The 19,950-nt window shown below is 44.2% G+C and overlaps 1 protein-coding gene across 1 annotated transcript in view; it reads left to right on the forward strand.

Annotated features, from left to right (window-relative positions):
* Nucleotides 1-18,765, forward strand: part of myo18ab (myosin XVIIIA b) — an 85,550-nt gene extending 66,785 nt beyond the window's left edge. Inside the window, exons 28-42 of the mRNA XM_030776907.1 lie at nt 220-374; nt 1,815-1,938; nt 2,152-2,352; nt 2,789-2,899; nt 3,699-3,803; nt 4,156-4,302; nt 4,457-4,570; nt 7,166-7,282; nt 8,544-8,627; nt 10,208-10,345; nt 11,383-11,568; nt 11,653-11,792; nt 12,708-12,752; nt 16,150-16,272; nt 17,268-18,765. Coding sequence (XP_030632767.1) covers nt 220-374; nt 1,815-1,938; nt 2,152-2,352; nt 2,789-2,899; nt 3,699-3,803; nt 4,156-4,302; nt 4,457-4,570; nt 7,166-7,282; nt 8,544-8,627; nt 10,208-10,345; nt 11,383-11,568; nt 11,653-11,792; nt 12,708-12,752; nt 16,150-16,272; nt 17,268-18,765 — 3,288 coding nt within the window. The remainder of the gene's footprint in view (nt 1-219; nt 375-1,814; nt 1,939-2,151; nt 2,353-2,788; nt 2,900-3,698; nt 3,804-4,155; nt 4,303-4,456; nt 4,571-7,165; nt 7,283-8,543; nt 8,628-10,207; nt 10,346-11,382; nt 11,569-11,652; nt 11,793-12,707; nt 12,753-16,149; nt 16,273-17,267) is intronic.
* The last annotated feature ends 1,185 nt before the right edge of the window (nt 18,766-19,950 follow it).

Consider the following 19,950-nt stretch of genomic DNA (forward strand, 5'->3'; position numbering starts at 1 on the left):
CCCTCTTTGTCTGGCCTGTCAAAACCACACACATATGCCCACCAATACTGACACAGCCAACCGCTAGGCACAGCCTAGCATGATGCTTAAACTGCCAGATTCACAAAAGTAGGTCTGAATAGGCCACGGTTCTCAAGCAGTTTTTTTCCTCTGTGTGTGTGTGTGTGCGCGTGCGCGTGCGCGTGCGTGTGTGTGTATGTGTGTGTGTGTATTCTCTAGATTTCTGACCTGCAGGCGGACAATGAGGAGGTGCAACGTGTGGCCCAGCAGTTGAAGAAAAAGTGCCAGAGGCTGACAGCCGAATTACAAGACACTAAACTTCACCTGGAGGGCCAACAGAGCCGAAATCACGACCTGGAGAAGAAACAGAGAAAGTGAGTCACACACACACACACACACAAAGAACCTACACACAAATTATACCTGAGGAATAGTCACAAAAAATGGATTTTCTCCATCTGCCCACAAACAGAACACCCACACATTCCTCCACCACGGATTCACCGACAGCACAGACATCCACCGTATGTTCCCCCATAATGTACCGGTCTGCTCTCCAATGTCTCTTAAAAGTTTCCTTCATCAGCAGAGAGTCGAAAAAACGGATAATTTATGTATTTGGGATGAATCGGCAGTATAGGCTACCCTATAGACTCCTCTCGAATTAGACACTCTCTCTCTCTCTCTCTGTCTGTCTGTCTCTCTCTCTCCCCCTGTTCCAGTCTCACTTTTCTCCAGGGCTTGAAGTGCAGGTTGCAGCTGTTGGCACTCAGCCCGTTGTTGCCTTAGTAGAGAGCACCCAGTCAGTACACACTCTCCTACTTTTACAGCTTACAGAGTAAGGGAGAGTGGGGTTGGGGGTGGGGCGACTCCAAATCTCTTTTTAAATTCTCCAGAACCTTCTCCATCCCTACTCTATCAATACTGAAGTGAACCCTGCATGGCTAGAGTCTGCTCCGTCCTCTCCTTGCCTCTCAGTAATAACTCTGGTAAATCCAGAAGAGCCCAGGACTTGGTTTAAGAGCTAACCTGTTGTTTAGAGTGTAAAGGTCCAATGGCTAAGCCCCTCTGGACTCTTGGGTAAGCATGGGCAGAGGGATTGGGCCTGTGTGTGTCACCACACTGGAAATGTACAACTGCAGAGTCTAATGAAGACACACACCCGCACACACATACACACAGTGCAGAGCTCTCACTGCTTAGATGGGCCATCCGGTCCTTTCAGAAGCCAGTGGATTTGGACAGGGGGAGAGGGTCACCCCCCTCCCCTTCTTATGCTTCAGACCAGATTAGACGGATAGATTGTGTAAGAGTCCTTTTCATAGCAAAGAGAGAGAGATCATGTAAGATTTAACCCCGTGATGTCACAGTCCTCCCATGATTACCCGCTTTTAGCTGAGCCAATCAGAAAAGCTCAGTGTAACAGTCCTGCCAGTATGCCCGCCCCCTCCATACACAACACTGCTGAAGTGAACTAAGTTTGACTGTTTTCCAATAAGACTCAGCCATGCCTGGTTACCTGAGAAAAAACAGGTACGTCCTCCAGTTTCTCGCTGTTTACAGCTATGTTGGAATACTTCTGTTCTCCTGCGTGCTGTTAAAAACCTTTAAAAACAATGGCGTTCTCAGTAAGTAACAGTGGCTCTCTGCTGTTGACTTAATTAAGGGGCTCCTTAAGGGGGATTGCTTGGCAAGGCCCCTCTCTTGTTATGCACAGTGCTCTGATGGAAGCTTTAGACTGTGTGTGTGTGTGTGTGTGCGTGTGTGTGTGTGTGTCAGGAGGTGACCCTGTCTGTGTGTGTTTTTGGGTACAGGTTTGACTCAGAGCAGACTCAAGCTCAGGAGGAGGTGCAGAGAGAGCGGAGTCAGAGGGAGAAACTGAGCAGGGAGAAGGACATGCTGACTGGAGAGGTGTTCAGCCTCAGACAACAACTGGAGGTTAAGAGTCTCTTTCATCTTGACCATCTCTCTCTTTCTCTCTCTCTCTCTCTCTCTCCCCCTCTCTCTCTCTTCTCTCCCTAGACCTCTCATTTTCTTTCTTTCTTTTTCTTTTATCACGTATGGATTGTGTGTGAATAAATAACAGTGTTAACTCATTGATATATCTTTTTTCTCTTGAAACCTCAGTTCTGACTCTTCATACTTTTTCAGGACAAAGACCTGGAGTTGTGTGCTGTCAATCTAAAAGTGGAGCAGTTGGAGGCAGAGCTGCAGGACCTCTCCTCTCAGGAGTCAAAGGACGAAGCCTCCCTCGCTAAGGTCAAGAAACAGCTCCGCGACCTGGAGGCCAAAGTCAAAGATCAGGAGGAAGAGCTGGACGAACAAGCCGGAACCATCCAGATGCTTGAACAGGTACGTATTGTGAACCCTACAGAACTGATACCCTAAAGGTTTAATGGATGCACCAATCGAATGCTTAATTTTCATTTCATTTGCATAGTGCTGCATAAAATGTGCCATTTGTTATGTGTACCTCAGGTGAAATCTATTATTTCACTGGGTAATGTCTTTAACTCCCAATCTTATTTTGAGATAGCTAAAGTATCTGTAGAAGTTATTATTCACAAAATGACAAAGTCAGCGGTTATTATATGAGTTACAGCAGAAATTCCCTTTAATCTTTTTGATATAAAACCTCTGTATGCACACACAGCACGTTGATCTTACACCCCAATGAATGTATAAGAATTCATATTTTTCTGTGTCTCTGTCTGTGTGTGTGTGTGTGTGTGTGCGTGTGCGCGTGCGTGTATGTGTGTTTTTCTGCTTGTCTGCGCACGCTGTGCAGGCTAAACTGCGTCTGGAGATGGAAATGGAGAGACTAAGACAGACTCACTCTAAAGAGATTGAGAGTAAAGATGAAGAGGTGGAGGAGATCAGACAGTCCTGCAGTAAGAAGGTAAAAAATCACTCCATTTGCCTCCACTATACTGTCAGTCTACCCCCGTCCCAGAGCCCACAGTGATGGCTCAGAGAGCCAGTCAACCTTACAGCAGTTCAGACCATTTTTTACTCATGGAAATGCATTCATGTGAGGTCATTTTTTTTCTGCAAACTTTTTTTTTTTTTTTTTTTTTTAATTAGAGCTCATTTGTGTTTGTTAGATGTATGAAAAAAGTTTAATTTAGTTTTGCAGTAAATAATAAACATTAAATTAAACCTTTGACAGATGAATAGGTAAGTGTTGTCACCTCTGTTTTGAATGTATATTTGCAGTTGCAGAAATGGTTAAATTGACACTTGTTTTGACGTATAATTTGTGAGGTTCAGAATTTATTTTCCTCTCTCCTGCTTGACCTTGCACCACTCCCACTTAACCAATCAGATTCTCAATGCAGCACATCCCATAATTACCGTTCTCTTGGCAACCGAATCTCTAAGTGGGCATTCTGAGATCTGAGCAGCTTTAATGCAGCAAAACACAGGGGTGTTGAAATATGTGTGAGGATATAATTATAATTAGAGAATGTGTGCTCTTTGCGTACATGACTGTTGGAAGCTAACTTAAAAAAGGCAAAACAAAAAAGATTTCTCTCCCGTTATCACGTCATCTCTCTGTCTCGCTTTCTCACACACACACACACACATACACACACACACACACTAGTGTTCCTACCATGCTTGACTCTGTGTCTGTGTCATCGCGTGTATGGTGTGTGTGTGTGTGCACGCACGTGCGTGTGCATCCCATCCTGCAGGTCAAACAGATGGAGATGCAGTTGGAGGAGGAGTATGATGATAAACAGAAGGTCCTCAGGGAGAGGCGGGAGCTTGAAGCCAAGCTGTTGGCTGCTCAGGACCAGGTAGTGTCCCCACCCTCACTGCACTTACCCCTCCTCACCCATTCACACAATAACTCCACTGGGCTCCATGTAGCCTTCCATGTCACACCTAATATAGGTAATGAAAATGCAGACGCTGCTTTCCGATGTGGAACTCTTTTCAGTGCGCATGTTCTGAATGTAGTGTTTTGCATACTGTGTTTTGACTCACGCTCTGTCAGTAGACACTGCTGCACGTATAGTATATTGTACTGTTAGATCTGACCTATGTCCTGTGTACATTTTATGGGAGTTTATTTTATTATGGAGTGGCATGTATGTGTTGTAATGTGTGTTATGTGATTACATTGTGCCGTGCTGTGTTGGATATCAGGTTAGCCAGAGAGACGTGGAGACGGAGAAGCGCTTGAGGAAAGACCTGAAGAGAACCAAAGCCCTGCTGGCTGACGCCCAAATCATGCTGGACCACCTGAAAAACAACGCTCCCAGCAAGAGAGAGATCGCTCAGCTCAAGAACCAGGTCAGCTAGAGGTCCCACTCTCCTCGTAACACTGGCACACAGAACTAATGGCCCATCTTCGGCTGTGTGAAGGTTCTCTGCCTCTCTCACTCCACTGCCCTTTCTCTCCATGTCTCTCTCTCTCTCTCTCTCTCTCTCTCACACACACACACAGCTGGAGGAGTCAGAGTTCACCTGCGCAGCTGCAGTGAAAGCCCGCAAAGCCATGGAGGTTGAGATTGAGGATCTACATGTGCAGATGGACGATATCTCAAAGGCCAAACAGGCTGTGAGTGTTCAGTGTGTGTGTGTCCCTGTGTGGGTATGGGTGAGAGTTTGGATGAGGGGGTGTGTGTGTGTGTGTGTGTGCGCACGCATGTGTTAAAGAGAATGTTACGACACACATTTGAATCACGCTGTTGCCGATCAGTCGTAAAATGAGGCCAGACCAGATTCATCTGTCCTAACTGTCCTATTTTATAAGGAGAAAGGCACCTCTCCTCCCCCAGCAGAACTAAATTACAGACACACGCGCACACACGCGCGCGCGCTCACACACGCACGCACACAGGCCCTTTTCCATCTACCCCCATCTGCAGTCAGGATGTCACTTCAATTATTTACAGCAGGAAAAATGATTTCCGTCTGTAATGGCATGTTTCCGAACCCAGCTTTAATTTTTGGGGTGGCAGGGGTTGGGGGAAGGGGCTGCACAGATCACCTTGAAATACATTAGAGTGGGATAATGCTGTCATTTGTTGAATTGTATTTTAGCACACAGTGGAGGAGATGTAATTGAGTTGGGACTGCAGAGACGGGTGGTGTGGGCAGATGCTCGTCTGGATTGATGCAATTGCATCGTGCAGACAGTGCTGCTCATAGTGTCTCCCACTTCCTTTCATATGTTTTATCACATTTTCCCCGACTTCTCCGGAGCGAAAATTACCCTGACATATGGCAAACAGTAACATGCCCCAGTCTAAGAAACTGTTTGTGTTGTACATTCAAAAGCTGAGAGCCTGTGAGAAAAGGTCGGGTGGAAAACGTCGACATTTACAGAGGGTTAATACCAGAAAATGGACTTTAACGTCATCCTCTCTGTTCTTTTCACGTTTCGCACATTTCAAAAGGCTCTTTCAGCAAACGGAAGTGCAGAATTTTGCTGGGTCTCTGTCTCTGTTTCAGCCACTGTTGTGTCTCACCATTCACTATTAAGTCCTTTCACCCTGCTTCTGCGGGCTAGTAATTGTGAAGTGAATGTCATCTTATAATTAAACCTCCTTTTTTGGCGTTTTATGGGCACGTTATTCAGAAATGATGGCGACATTGCTCATCCTCACTGAAAAGTGAGCTGCAGCCCTGGCAGAGCAAAGAGGAGACATAATGGAACGGCACTGAAAAGCCCAACTTCAGGATAATGTAGTTTTGGGGTTTTTTTTTGTTACCAATTTCTGTCCGACTTCTAGAAACATACCTGAGATTTACCCTAAGCATTGAGTTCTTTTGGATTATCATGGCGTACAGACAGATTTTTTAGGCTTCTTTGGGTCTGTGTGGATTGATTGATGCACTGATGTCCAGAAGTAGTGTTGTTTGTAGCAATGCAATGAAAGGCTGGGTGTGTATTTGTGTGATTTGGGAACGCGTGCGTGTGTGTGTGTGTGTGTCTGGGAGTGTCTGGGATACAAGCAAGTGATTGAGAGCTGCTGATTGGAAATGAAGCGTCTGATGCAGATGTAACCCCGTCAGATTGTCGAGTGAAGATGAATGAGAGGGAAATGACCTCCACCCTTTAACTTGGTCTGCAATGTGTCATTGGCTGCTGTCTCTGAATTCTCATCTCTTTTCGTGTAGAGGATCTCTTGTAATCCTGATTTAAAAATGAAAGACATATTGAAGGTCTTGTCTCAGATTAAAGCGGCTTGGATTTACAGGTAGATATTTATGATTTATGATGCATTTCTTTGTGTTCCAGTCACCTCTGTCCCATGAAATATCCATACAACAGTTGCATTGGCGTTTAACGTTGGGACAGAAATAGATTTCAATTTGAATCAATTAATAAGAGACGCCTAACGTTTTCAATAATGTGTCTTGGAAATTGATGTCATTATTTACATACATTTCTGTAATTAGCTGTTTTAAATATGAAGAGTTGCCCTGTATGCATGTTTGCTGGTTTTGTAGAAAAAATTATAATCAAATGATTAGAGTTCATCAACGAAGTCACGTGAATGACGAGATAGAAATTAAACTTAGGAGAATAAATATTCACACTAATTCTTCAGTCCAAGTGACAGATCCACAGCCGAGGAGAGATTCACATAGCAGTGTTTGTACCTCGTCCTGTTTTTGCCACGAGAATGAGATGGATGTCAGAGAACTGCGCCACAATTTTTGTTCTTTGTTAGGGTCGTAAGCGCGAGTTCACGGCACAGTTTCTCTGTGTTTTACTGCATTCATTAACATTTTTTAATATGCGTGGGTTTCTCACTCTTTCTTAATACATTCCAAGCGGTGGTCTTCAGAGATGGTTAAAGTTGTTACTCAATCGAATTTGATCTTCTAAGGTTCTTAGGGAGAGCAAGCAGTGAAGCGCTAATGCTAGCCGCTAATTTGGCAGTTCTACCGTTACTCAGCCGGCTTGGAGAGAGAGACTTTTTTCCCCCCCAAGCATTAAACGTGGGAGGGTCTCTGTGTCCGGTTTGTCTCCACAGAAAACTATCATTTAACATTCAGCAACTTGCATGATACATGGTCACTTTTGTCCACTACCAACAGAGAGTGAATGTGCCCACAAATATAAAGGAGCCTTGTTATAAAGGAATGATTGTTGTTTGCAAATGTAGCGGTCACATCCCACACTCTCTCTTCCCACCCCCAGCTGGAGGAGCAACTGAGCCGATTGCAGAGGGAGAAGAATGACTTGCAGTCTCGTATGGAGGAGGACCAGGAGGACATGAACGATCTCATGAAGAAACACAAAGCTGCTGTTGCCCAGGTAACCCTCTCCAGCACTCACTCAGGCCTGTCAAGCCACTCAGCTGCGTGGAGCCCCTGCTGTACACGTTCCTCCTGGAGCTTGTCTGAGGACAAACATCACAGCCACACGCTGGGGCCCGCACTCAGGCCTATCCCACGATTTTTTTTTTTTTTTTTTTTTTTTGTGCTGTCATTTTCTGAAATGCACATCTTGAGGGAGTTCTGCAGGCTAAAATTAGTTCCTGAACCACAGACAATGGCTTGGTTTTTAAGAAAAAAATGGCAGTGTTTTCCAAAGGTTTTCTATTCATTTGGGGGAAAAGTGCACTGATTACTAGTTTTACAAAAAAAAAAAGAAAAGAAAAGAAAAAATAATTTCCCGGCCTGACTTGCAGGCAATTTTTCATGACCTGCCTCAATCAAGCTTGAGAATCAAATTAACTGCGTCCTTCAGTACACTCAAAGAAAGAAGCTCGCATGGTCACCATTTCTCTATGTTTATTTATTGTGTGATGCATTTGCGGCGTTGTTGTTTTTTGCTTTTCTTTTCTTTTTTCAAGGTGTCATCGGAGTGATCTCCATTTGTTTTGGATGTGGGTGTCTATTCACCATTCAGTGCAAATGAATTTGACATTTTTAAAAAAAAAAAGGAAAAAAAAAGCAAACCAGAAACAACACATGCCTGTCTGACAATGATGGAGTTCTGTGTTATCAGCTTCTAAACACACTAAATGGATATATCCTCTCTAATGAGGAAACTGTCTGTTCCCAAGGGTTTGCTCAACTCAACTGGCTCCACATGCTTCATTTAATAGAGATGACTTTGAAGTGCTTTACATAAATCACATTCATATTTGATATAAACATATTCAACCCCCCCTGCCCCCACCTTACCTTTTTAAAATATTTCACCACACTATTGTCCATTATATCTTTCACATTGCCTGTTGCAGTGTCCGTGATTAAGATTTAGAGCATTGGGGGGTTTTTTTGTTTTTTGTTTGGTTGGGGGGTTTTTTTGGAAGGCATTTAGCCTGGTTCACATACACACCAACTGTCTCAACAGAAAAACTAAATGTTATCGCTGGCATATATAATAATACACTGAACCCTAAACTCTGTAAATGGCCTTTAAAGTAAACAATGAATGTAGGATGTGAGCAACCGCACTGAACAAAAGCCCACAAAAATGTGTAGACTTTTGTTCAGTATGGTTTGAAGACCACAAGCAGAGTTGTGAGTGAGAGTCATGAACCACAAACTCTTGTACTCTGTTGCAGTCCTCCCAGCACCTGGCTCAGATCAGTGACCTGCAGGCCCAACTGGAAGAGGCTATGAAGGAGAAACAGGACATCCAGGAGAAGGTAACCCCACGCAGACAGGACTGCTCTGACACCTTAACAAAGCCATTCTTACTCTTTCACGTTATGTGTCGTCAGTCTGTGCACTGATTAGACTCGCGGTAACTGACTCAAACGAATAATAGCACATGGTATCTAAAGATCTCTTTCAATTTGTTTTTTTGTTTTTTTTTATGTAATCCTCTTATTAAGGGTCTCTTAATCAATCACTCTTGTAACACAGTGAGGTTGAAACAAACCTCTGGATTTGACTGTGTTTCTCAGTGCTGCTGAAGTGGATAAGTATATAGGTACCTCACTCTGTCTCCAGCAGTGCCACAGTTTGATGATAATCATCAGACTTTGTTCCTTAGCAGTTAACTGTACTGTCATGCTGAGTTAATCTAACCTTTTCACCAGTTTTTTCCTCTCTCACATGTACAGCTCTGTGATATTACCAAGGTCAAGGCTACTGAAAACGAACTCATGTAGGAGGCCGTGTTACCAGCGTGTTACTGTCCACCAGTGCTAACACAAAGGGCTTTCAGTTACTCAAGCGCTTTCTCACACAAAGACCTTCCAGCTAACTCAAGAGTTGTCTAGAGGTCAAAGCACAGAGGGTTTATGTGTTTTAATTCTATTCTCCAACTTTTTTCCTCCTAACTACACTTTCACACTGTTAAGAACGTAGAGGTCAGTTTGAACTCGGCTTAGAGCGAGGAGATGTGCAGTCGGTTTAAAAGAAACCAAAGGCACGGTGTAGCCAAAAGGTCAATATTCAGGAAATCATTATCCTCGTCTGAAACATTTTCTTCCCCAAAATGAGCCAAACTTCTAAGAAGAGATGAGAAAATGAGAGTCTTAGCCGTGCGGTGAAGCTTGTGAATTATGGATTTGAGCTTTCTAATTAAGAAAGTATATCAAACCCCTGTGCGTGGTACCATCTGTGAGTGGTGGAGGGAGAGAAGTTGATTGCCACTTTCAGACTCAGGGAACTGCAGGCCACACGGTGACTCCCTACAGCCGTTTGACGTTCTGCCTCATTTCAGTCATTGAAAGAATAGTAATATGCTGTTCTGAAAGGTAGCACAACTCAATTTGGGCCCTCCAGCAAAGGCTTCTTTAGAATACAGATTGTCTTTCTTCGTACATATGTGTATTGTGTGTGTGTGTGTGTGTGTGTGTGTGTGTGTGTCCATATGTTTTTTGAGTCTTTTCCTTTTGTTTGTTATCTTTATCTGTTTATTATGTTTATATTTATTAAAGGTGTTTTCACTCTGATTATTGTCATATTCATTCTATAGATGCTCTTCTGTCCAAAATAAAAAAGAAGCAACTGGGAGAGAGTTGATTACTTTCCCTCTGCATTCAGTCAGACTTACAATGTCAAAATTATATATACACACATACATACAGACACACACACACAGACACATAAAGGTTATCCTCTTTTTTCTGTTGTCTATGTATCATTACGTGAGGTGATCACTTCTAAATTCGACTTTCAGTTCCTTCGTCTGCTTATGATTAGTGTGTGGCAGGCTGGCATTACTCTTGTTTTGTAAAATTTCTTTCTGTCTTTGTGGTTTTTTGTTTTTTTTTAGCTCCAGTCTCTACAGAGTCAGCTGGAGTTTCAAGAAGAGTCTATGGTGGAGAAGTCCCTGCTCAGCCGACAAGAGGCCAAGATTCGTGAGTTGGAGACCAAACTTGAGTTTGAGAAGACACAGGTCAAACGCCTGGAGGTGAGTGGAGAAGGCTGTTAGGGCTGCTGTGTGTGTGTGTGTGTGTGTGTGTGTGTGTGTGTGTGTGTAGGGGTGGACTGGTGTGTGGGTGTGTGTAGGATGTGCAAGCCAAATGTTAAAGGTGTTGCAAAGTCAATGACGACTTTATATATAGAATATATACAAACAGACTTTAAGAGTTCCACCACCTTGTTTCTGATGGACCTCTCCCTCATACCTGTGATCTTCAGTAACCTCAATAAATCATGGGAAAAGACATTAATTATCAAATGCGTGCTATAGATGCCTCAAATATAAAAGAAGCAACAGAGAGAGTTCCTCTCTGGAGCACCTTAGAGAGTTCCTTTTCCAGTCAGTCAGACTTATAATGCTGTCAGTTCCTTCTGTAACAATTGTTTTTTATCCTGCGGTTGCATTTAGTTAGGCAAAAGGTTATCCTTCTTTTTTTGTTGTTGTTGTGCTTTAATTAAAATCTCTGCATGTTTGGTTTTGCTGGCATTTACCAGCAGCCTCTCTCTCTCTCTCTCTCACTCTCAATCACGCTACTCTAGAACCCAGCTACAACAGCACTTCACCTGCTGAATTACAATTGGTTCTCTGCTCAAATAACAAACAATCTACTTGTCTCAGTGTAGCTCATAATGAGGTCTGCTCTCAAGAGAGCTTTTTTTTGTCTCACTTCTATAGGAAATACCAGCTTGGTCTTTTAGTGTTTATAAGGTCCATGGCCTCAGGCTAAGGTAGCTAGGCTTTATGCAACTTTAAACCTATGTGAATTGATTTATATCACTGGTAACATATTAGTTTTTTTTCCAGTAGGCTGTAAGGAGGAGAACCAAGTGCTTTTAGTATATTTAAACTGATGTAAAGTATTAGTAGTGATGAAAAGGTTGATTTTGGTTGAAAGCTGTTTTCTTACAACCAACTTGTACTAACTCTTCAAAGAGTACTGATCTAGTGAAGTTCATGGTAGGATAAGTTGGCAAGGTGTCAGCAGAAGGGGTTCTGATGGGGGTTTTTGGGTCGTGTTCTGACAGAGCCTGGTGGCGAGGCTGAAAGACAACGTGGAGAAGCTGACGGAGGAGCGAGACCAGCGTAGCACCAGCGAGAACCGGGAGAAGGAGCAGAACAAGCGACTCCAGAGGCAAATCCGCGACATCAAAGAGGAAATGGGCGAGCTGGCCAAAAAAGAGGCCGAGGCCAGCCGTAAGAAACACGAACTGGTGAGGACCATCGCCGACGCACTCGTGGAAAAACCTCGACCCGGTTAGACAGCCTGTAACCACTGACTTTGACTCTCTCCTCAGGAAATGGACATTGAAAGTTTGGAGGCAGCCAATCAGAGTCTCCAGGCTGACCTCAAACTGGCCTTCAAAAGGATTGGCGATCTTCAGGCAGCCATAGAGGACGAGATGGAGAGTGACGACAATGAGGATCTCATCAACAGGTAAGGGCCTGTGCTTTAGAGTCTTGTTTCGGAGCTGCGCAGTGCCCAGTCGCTCAGCGATAAGAAAGAGAATGAGAAAGAAGGGATAAATAGTGAAACAAAAGAGTGAGGAATAAGCCAAGGAACAGCGTCTGGATGGATGCTCCGTTCAGTGGGGCTTTGAATAAGGCAATCAGACAGCGAGAAGTCTCCCCAGACTCTGTCATCTCTTATTCACACTTCCTGAAATATTTATGCTGTGAAAACTGCTGCACATAATTTGAAGTTTCTTTTCTTCTTCTTCTTTTTTTTTTTTTTTTTTTTTTCTTAATCTACTTCTCCACCATCAGACAGAGCCAGTCATCATAGTTAAGGCTTATTCTGTGATCCTCTGTGTTTTCTTTTTTTTTTTTTTATGTCAATGCGCTGACTTATTCTTGCTGAGGCTTGTTTGTTTGTTTATTCATGGATGCAGATTTAGACTCAGGAGAGAGGAAAGACTCTCTCTTTCCACTGCCCGTGGGCGGTAAATAGCACAGTGAGTCAGGTTTTGTTTAGTACACGCTGTGTGTGTATTATATTTTTTTTTTTTTTAGACTCTGCATCTGTGATGCATGTATATTTGTGTTGAATACACAATCGCTGTGCCGCTTAATGTAACTGAGAAAGGGGCCAGAATGCAGTGGTTTTCTGATTAAGAATATTTCACCATACACTCCCTCTCATCATACATATTTAAACAGAGGGATGACTATAGGACTCTGTTTTTTACCCATGTATTTGTTTTTTGCGTTTATGCACTGTTCATCTTTGGTTCGTTTTGATGACACTGTCAGATTTTTTTTTTTCTGTCTCATTCCATTTGTTCCTTCTTATTTGTGCCTTTTGTGTTTCTTTTCTTCCATGTTGTGTTTCACATCCACTTTCAACCAACAGTCTACAAGACATGGTGACTAAGTATCAGAAAAGAAAGAACAAAATGTGAGAAACAACGGCATACATTCGTTCATAACCCTTAACCCATCTGAGATTGTCTGTTGCCTTCAGCTGGAAAATGGTGCAGTACGCAGTGGGTCTTACTCAGAATACCTGCATTTGCTCTTTACCTTTTCTTTTAAACGTACTGGGACAGAATTCTGTTTTATTCTGTTTCTCAGTTGCACTGTTAACCGTATTATGATGAAGAACGTACCACTGAATTTGACATCGCTCCAAATTAAGCATATTCTTGGTACGGACCCAGATATTTCCGAGATACTGCATCACATTCCAAGGGGTATGGCATTTAACATGATGTCACCAACACTGTTTTATCTCCACACTGATTTTGCATGGAGCCACATGCCGTAATGCACGCATGCTACTCACATCATGCTTCTTCAAACCAAGCATGGTTCTCCTACTCCTGAGTTCTCCCCCGTGATGGAACACCTCAATCCACTCCCCCCCCCCCCCTTCTGTCCTGTCCTTTTAACATGAGTAAAGTGACAACCTGTGGTGTCCATATCCACTTGAAGACTCGTTTCTGACCTTTTCGGTCCCTTCCTGGTGGACCTCTCCCAGGTTGAGTGTGTTTCGCCCATTTCATCCGTTCTCCAGAGCCCTGTGGCTACGCTGTCAGACAGCACTGGGCCTTGTTGGAACAGCAGGACCAGACATGCATCTCTCTCTCTGCTGAATATTTTACAGAGCCTCTTTATGGATCCAGCGACCACATCATGAGCGTTCCCAGCCCTCTGACGGATCGGGGGAAGGGAGGGGGGGGAAGGGAAAGAGGACATGTTCTTCATCAATCTTTTAAACATGCAGACTAAATAATGGATAACCCTCAAATGCCCTACACCCCCCCCCCACGCCAGCCTGTACAAAGTACCAGTCTTTGGCAGCAGGCCATGTCGTTCCATTGTCAATAGTGCTAGGTCTGTAGCGAACAGCACTTATTGCACTCTCCATTTAAAAAAAAAAAAACCTCTTGTTAAGCTTGGAGTAGCTCTTTTTATATCATCTGAAAAGCCACCAAACGCCTAATGGCTGTTTGGTACATTAGCGGTTTGTTTTTTTGACAGCAGGCAGAGATGTTTTGTTCAAGTTTGTTTGTAGCGATGTTTACGACTCCTGTCTCGTCAAATAATTTCAGTTGCGACTGCTTCCTGAGACGTTTTTTTTTTTTTTTTTTTAAACATACGATAAATTAAGCTCCATTTTCTGATCTGTCATGACAAGCACGATCTTGTCCTAAATCTGTTAGATGATCCTTTCATAGGACATATTTAATATATGAACACTTGCCTCACGTGCTTGGATAAGTCCCAACAGGTTCTCACTCTCTATATTGAGTCGTCAGAGGTTGACGTCCCCTAACCCCCAGCCCCCTCCCCCTAAAAAAAACTTGGCAGAGAGAGAGGGAGAAAGCGGATCCATAGCTGTTAATGATAAATGTAATAGTGTGTAACATAGATGTACAACCATAGGAGGCACATTGTCACAAACAATTAATGTCTCCTTCTGCACTCCGCGTTGTTTGTTTGCTCCCCTGGGCCGTGGCGCTGCTTAACTAATAGTATGCGGTCGGGACATAAATTGTGTGTGACACCCTGTGTAAGCGCTTGATTACAAAGTGCTTGCCGTTAAGTGTGGGCCAGCCCAGCAAAAGCCCAGGGTTCCCTTAAACAGGGCTGTTTGCCTCATCTCACCCACTTGCTCAGAGACCGAGACCCAGTCTGAGGGCAGAAGAGGAGAAAAAAAAATTTCCTACATAGTTTTCTCAAACACATCTCAGACACCTAAATGTTTCACCTTACAGGCCCTTTCCGACTGTTTGGATTTTAAGAATTCAACTTTCACATTGTATATGCATTAGGTGCCAGTAGTATTTGTTCATTTTTAGTACTGCCTGCAGTGTCAAATGGTTTTTGAATCTGGCACAGACCTGATACAGACTGAAATTATGCTCTCTCTCTCTCTCATTTCAGTACTGTCTGTTGCAGTAATAACAATGCAAAGAGAGCAAACAATAGTCACCAAATTATCCATCCCCGTTAACCTTTTCCTTTTTCCCCCAATCTGTGGGGCCTCTGGTGCTCTCTCCATAATCTCAAAGGGTAATTCATAGTTATTCAGAACAGTGTGCTCCCGATAAGTGGAGGATAACACTAATCTTAAGAGGTAGGGAGGCATTGACTTGCAAATCCCTACCAAACATGAATCCAGAGGGTCCTTTTTTTTTTTTTAATCTTGGCTGGAGAGATGAGCAAACAGGCTTGTGGATTCACCCCATCACTTGTCGTGCAAGGTACTAATGCATCTCCTGTCAGGGCTTCTCAGTCTTTGTTTGCCTGCAATTATTGATGTGGCGGCAAGCAGACAGGCCCCCTACTCCTCCACGAAAAGCGATTTTTTTTTTACTCTCATAATGGGTTTGGGCATGGTAAGCAAAGTTAATTACAGCTTCAAAAAAAAAAAAAAAAAAAAACTGCCTTCACTCCCACAAGGCATTTTTAGGCTCAGTGTTTCCTTCTCACTCTGAAATGGAGAGGTGTCTCTTCAGAGCGCATTTCTGTTGTAATACAGCCAGCACGATGTGTTTTGTTGTCTTATTTGTTTGATTCTGTGTCAGCATGGGTGTTTGTGATGCAGGTTATATATGGGTTTGTGTGTGTGTGTGTGTGCCAAGACCAGCCAATTTAAAGAAACATATCAAAACAAAAGACTGATTTGCAGAATCATAGCTGTCATCAGGAGGGAACTGAGTACTGTTCACGCCTGTAAGAAAACTGTGTGTTCTTTTGATTCTTTTCAGACCCCTGACAGCCCACTGTTCCCCTGCTATTTTGTGTCCTCTGTCACCGAGTAATTGCAATTGGAGAGAAAACAATTAACCCCCTGAAACCAGAGATGTCAATGATTTTGTCAGGGTTTGAAAGCTGGTTTGGGTTTGGAAGTGAAAAGATAAAAGAAATAATTACTCCAACAGTCCTATTTTCATGCTGTTTTTTTTTGTTGTTGTTTTGTTTTTTTTTTACACAGCCAGTTTTTTCTGCTATGATGTGGCTTTGAGTGTATTGAATGGGGTCTTTCCGTCCCCAAGAGATGTTTCATGCAGTGTCAGCCAGTACCAACTAACCTCAGGACTACAACATGAAAGCACTACTCACTAACACAGAAAATGGCGCTGACTTCTCTGAGGTCTCTAGTGGCCTGATGCATGATTCTGAGCTCCTGTGTTTTCGCTAAAACCTTTTTGTTTCCTTGTGTATGGACCTACATAGCCTGAGTCCATCCTCATTGTGTTGCTAACACACTCTCCATCCCTGATGCCCCCCCCCCCCCCCCCCCCCCCACACACACACACACTTCCTCTTTTTCTCTTCCTTCACAGCGAGGGTGCCTCAGACACTGACTCAGAGGTAGAGGATCGTGTGGATGGGGTGAAATCATGGCTGTCCAAAAACAAAGGTTCCGCCAAAAACCTGTCAGATGACGGTAGCCTGAAGAGCTCAAGGTCAGTATGGCGCTAGCGTTTCTCCGCCCACCATTGTTCCAAATGGTTTACCTGGAACTCAGAGATCCATGATTAAAAGAGCCTGGGACAGCGTATCAGCTTGCACTAAGGGATGTTTTTTTCTCTCGTGCTCTCGCTCTCTCTTTCAGTCTTACTCTTTGGCTCATTCTCTTTATTGTCACCAGTCTGATGACAGGGGCTTCTTTAGTGAGAGCCACCTCCCTGGCAGATTTATTGACACGCCCGCTGGCCAGCTGGCATGCCTACCTGCCCTGCGCCGCCGAGATTAATAGATCTGCCTGCTAGCTGACAGCTTCGATTGCCCTATATTTGTCTCTTTACCAGAAGATTTAACACTCCCTTTTGAGCCACTCGCAACTTTTTCAAACTTCAGAGTTTTAAATCTTTTTACCATGGTCCCTGTGGATCTCTCACAACTTGAATTGGGCTTGAGTCTGAGATTCCTTAAAATGTCAGTGGAACACTTAAAAATTTTAAATCATTGTATAAGAGGATTGTAGTGGAAAATAGTCTTCTCTGTCCTTCCTGTTGCAAAAAATAGCACATGATTAATGTCCAGAAATAACGTCTTACATTTTATTAGATTCTAGAGAGATAGAGCTTATTCATTGTTAGATGTGATTAAGATTTAAGCCACGTATTCTTCCTCTGTGATCTAGTGTTCATCAAGTCCAGTCTGCTTCCATTCATCTTTTCTTTTTGTTTTTTCTTTTTTTAATGCTACTCAAATTCTAAAGGCATATTCCTTACCTTCACATCAGCCCTTTAATCATTATTTTATCGTATCCTATCTGTTTCTCTCTTCTGAATTTTACCCTTTCATCTTGAATCTGTAGTTTAAATGTCACTCACTTTCTCCTTTTCAGTTTATAATTCATCTCTCATTTCTGTTCCTGTCCCCTTCTTCTCCTCCTTTTCGTTTGTCTTTCTGTGATGTGCACACCTCTTTTCCTTACAACCGTTCCCTCATCTAGATTCGCTGTAAACGTAGACGCAAAAGAGGGAAAAGAATGGAAAGAGGGTAAGGAATGGAAGGAAAATGGTAAAGAGGGAAAAGAGGCAGATTCATGCAGGCCTGTGTCAGTCATGAGTTCCCTCAGCTACAGGAAGCGTGGCAACCTCAAGGACTCCATAGGGGGCAAAGGGGACGAGAGCTCTCTCCTCAGTACGCTTAAAGAACAGTCTGATTCCCAGGAGCTCCCTTCTTTCCGCAAAAACAAGTCAAAGATGACAGACGCCCAGGACGATTCTTATTCTGTCAGTTCCTGGAGGAAATCCCAGCCCGGAGATGATCTGGACGATCGAGGATCCGTCATTTCGCAGGCCTATTCGGAGGCCGCCAGCCGGGCCAGAAAGGGTTTGGAAAGCCGGTGGTCGGAATTTGACAAGGAGTCGGTTGTGTCCTCGGTGGCCCCCAGCCGAGCCTCCACCCGTCGCACCGCCCTGGACCTAGATGACGATGACGCCATGTCTACCCTTAGCGTGGGGCGGTTCAGTCCTCTCAGCCGACGGCGTAGCATGTCCCGCCTGGACGACCGGCAGAGCGAGTATGGCGGATCTGCCGTCAGCCCCAGCCTCAGCCGTCGCAGTCCCGGAAGCGTGAGCCGCGTGGATTCCCGCATGTCCCTGGCCCGCAGCTGCCGACTCAGCGAGTTTGATGTGGATGACGATGCTCACAGCGTGGCCTTCAGCGACGCTCGTTCCAGTGCCTACAGTCCCCACTCTTCCGGCCGCAGCGTGTCCATGCCCCCACAGGCCCGTGCCACAGACGCGAGCCCTCCGGACACCTCCGACGTCAAACCGGTCAGCCACCGCAACTATCTGGACCCAGAACTGGAGAAGGCCATCAACGAGGTGTTGAGCTTCAAGCCAATTAAGTTTAAGCGTAGCAGCCTGGAGGACTCCGAGGCTGAAAGAAGCAAGCAAGGAGAGGATGACGACGGGAGACTGAGCGTAAGTGGTGGGAGGTCGGGCCGAGAGAGCGGACGGAGCTCTAGCGTCCGCCGCTCTGCATCCGCAGTGGATTACGTGCGCTCGTCAAGTCGCTCCAGCACGCGCAGCAGTCGAAGCAAGAAGGGCAAGAGCAAGAAGAAGAAGAAGAGCCGGAGCTCCGAGTCAGACAGCTCAGACTCTGACAAAGACTCGAAGAGGAAGGGCTCCAAGAAAAAGGGCAAGAGGTCCAAAAAGAAGTCTAAGAAGGAGTCCTCGTCATCTTCCTCCTCCTCCTCCTCCTCCGATTCTGAGTCCAGCTCTGAGTCAGACTCAAGCTCAGGAGCCTCCACGATCTCGTACAGGAGCACCAACAGCATTAAGAAAGGTCCTGGCAGACGGGCCTCAGGTTCTGAGGAGGAGCAAGGCACGGGGGCCCCTGCCGAGAACGGGCCGCCGCTGAGCAAGAAACAAGAGAAGAAGAAGAAGCAGAAAGTGGACAGTGTGATGATGAAGTATTTGTACAGGCCTGACAGTGACTAAAGGTGCCAGTAGGTGATGCCTGGTTTGGAGTGAGGGATCCTAAACGCATGGTGTTTCACTAACCCAACAGAAAGAGAACTTCAGTCTCTCAGACTTCCCCTGGAGTAACGACACACATTTTACACAAACTTATTAGTTTCACAGGTTGTGCCTTACTCTGTTTACTCACCGTGTAGTTTGATGATGTTGTTCTTTTAAACCTGAATCACCGCATAATGAAGTTTGTTTTCCTCTCTGCATGACGCTGTTTATTAATGCAGTTGTGAAGCTCACCACATTTTTATGACTCAGATGTTGAATTGAAAAATTGGTTTAATTACTTTAATTTTTTGCCTTTTTTAGGTGTAGAATTACTCTGAATGGGTGCGTTTGTCATTTATTGAAATAGCTGTGTGATTTATTATCCCCAAAACAGAAACCAAAATAACAACTGTGTAAATGAAGTCAATTTAGAGGCAACCATAGACTTTCCCCTGCAGCCTTTTAAATCAGACATAATTAAAACAGACCATCGATTTGCACGTCAAGCAAGCATATTCGGGACTGACAGCAATTAACCTGAAGTTTGCTTTTATTTTGGCCAAGTCAAGATTAGACGTTGCATGTGTCAAAGTTATCTTTAAATGAGTTTTACCGATGACACCATTTTCATCAGAGCTGAAAGATTGTTTTTGCTCCTCTATAATTAATGTGAACAGTTCATTTATACGTAAACTTCTGTGATAAGACTTCAAACAGGCCAATAGTTAGTGCAAAATTTAAACCGTCATAGACTGCAGTTACGCTGTAAAAACAGCATATATGTGATTTCCCAGCAACGTTTTACCGCACGACTTTTAGCTCAGCGAAATGAAACCGTTAACATTGTTGTCTGTAAAGTAGAAGGATAGGGCCTGTGTGTTCTGAGGCATCATTAACTTGCATGGCGTTGTGTGAATGATATACCGCGTCCTTTTTGAAGATCTCTCAGTGGAGAGCTGGTATGTTCCAGTTTGATAATGCAGAATTCCCTGGTGTGGAAATGCACCACTGTTTCAGCCTTGACTCTAATCAAACCCTCCTCCTTCTGCCCTCCTCCCCCAACAGCCCTCCCTACAGCCGCAGACGCTTCTGCCTTGACCGATCTGACGAGGAAGAGGAGGAAGAAGAAAAAGAGGAAGGGGGCACGGGGAGAAGCTCCTACCG

This window comes from Chanos chanos, chromosome 6 (genome assembly GCF_902362185.1).
Source record: "Chanos chanos chromosome 6, fChaCha1.1, whole genome shotgun sequence".
Classification (NCBI taxonomy): Eukaryota; Metazoa; Chordata; class Actinopteri; order Gonorynchiformes; family Chanidae; genus Chanos; species Chanos chanos.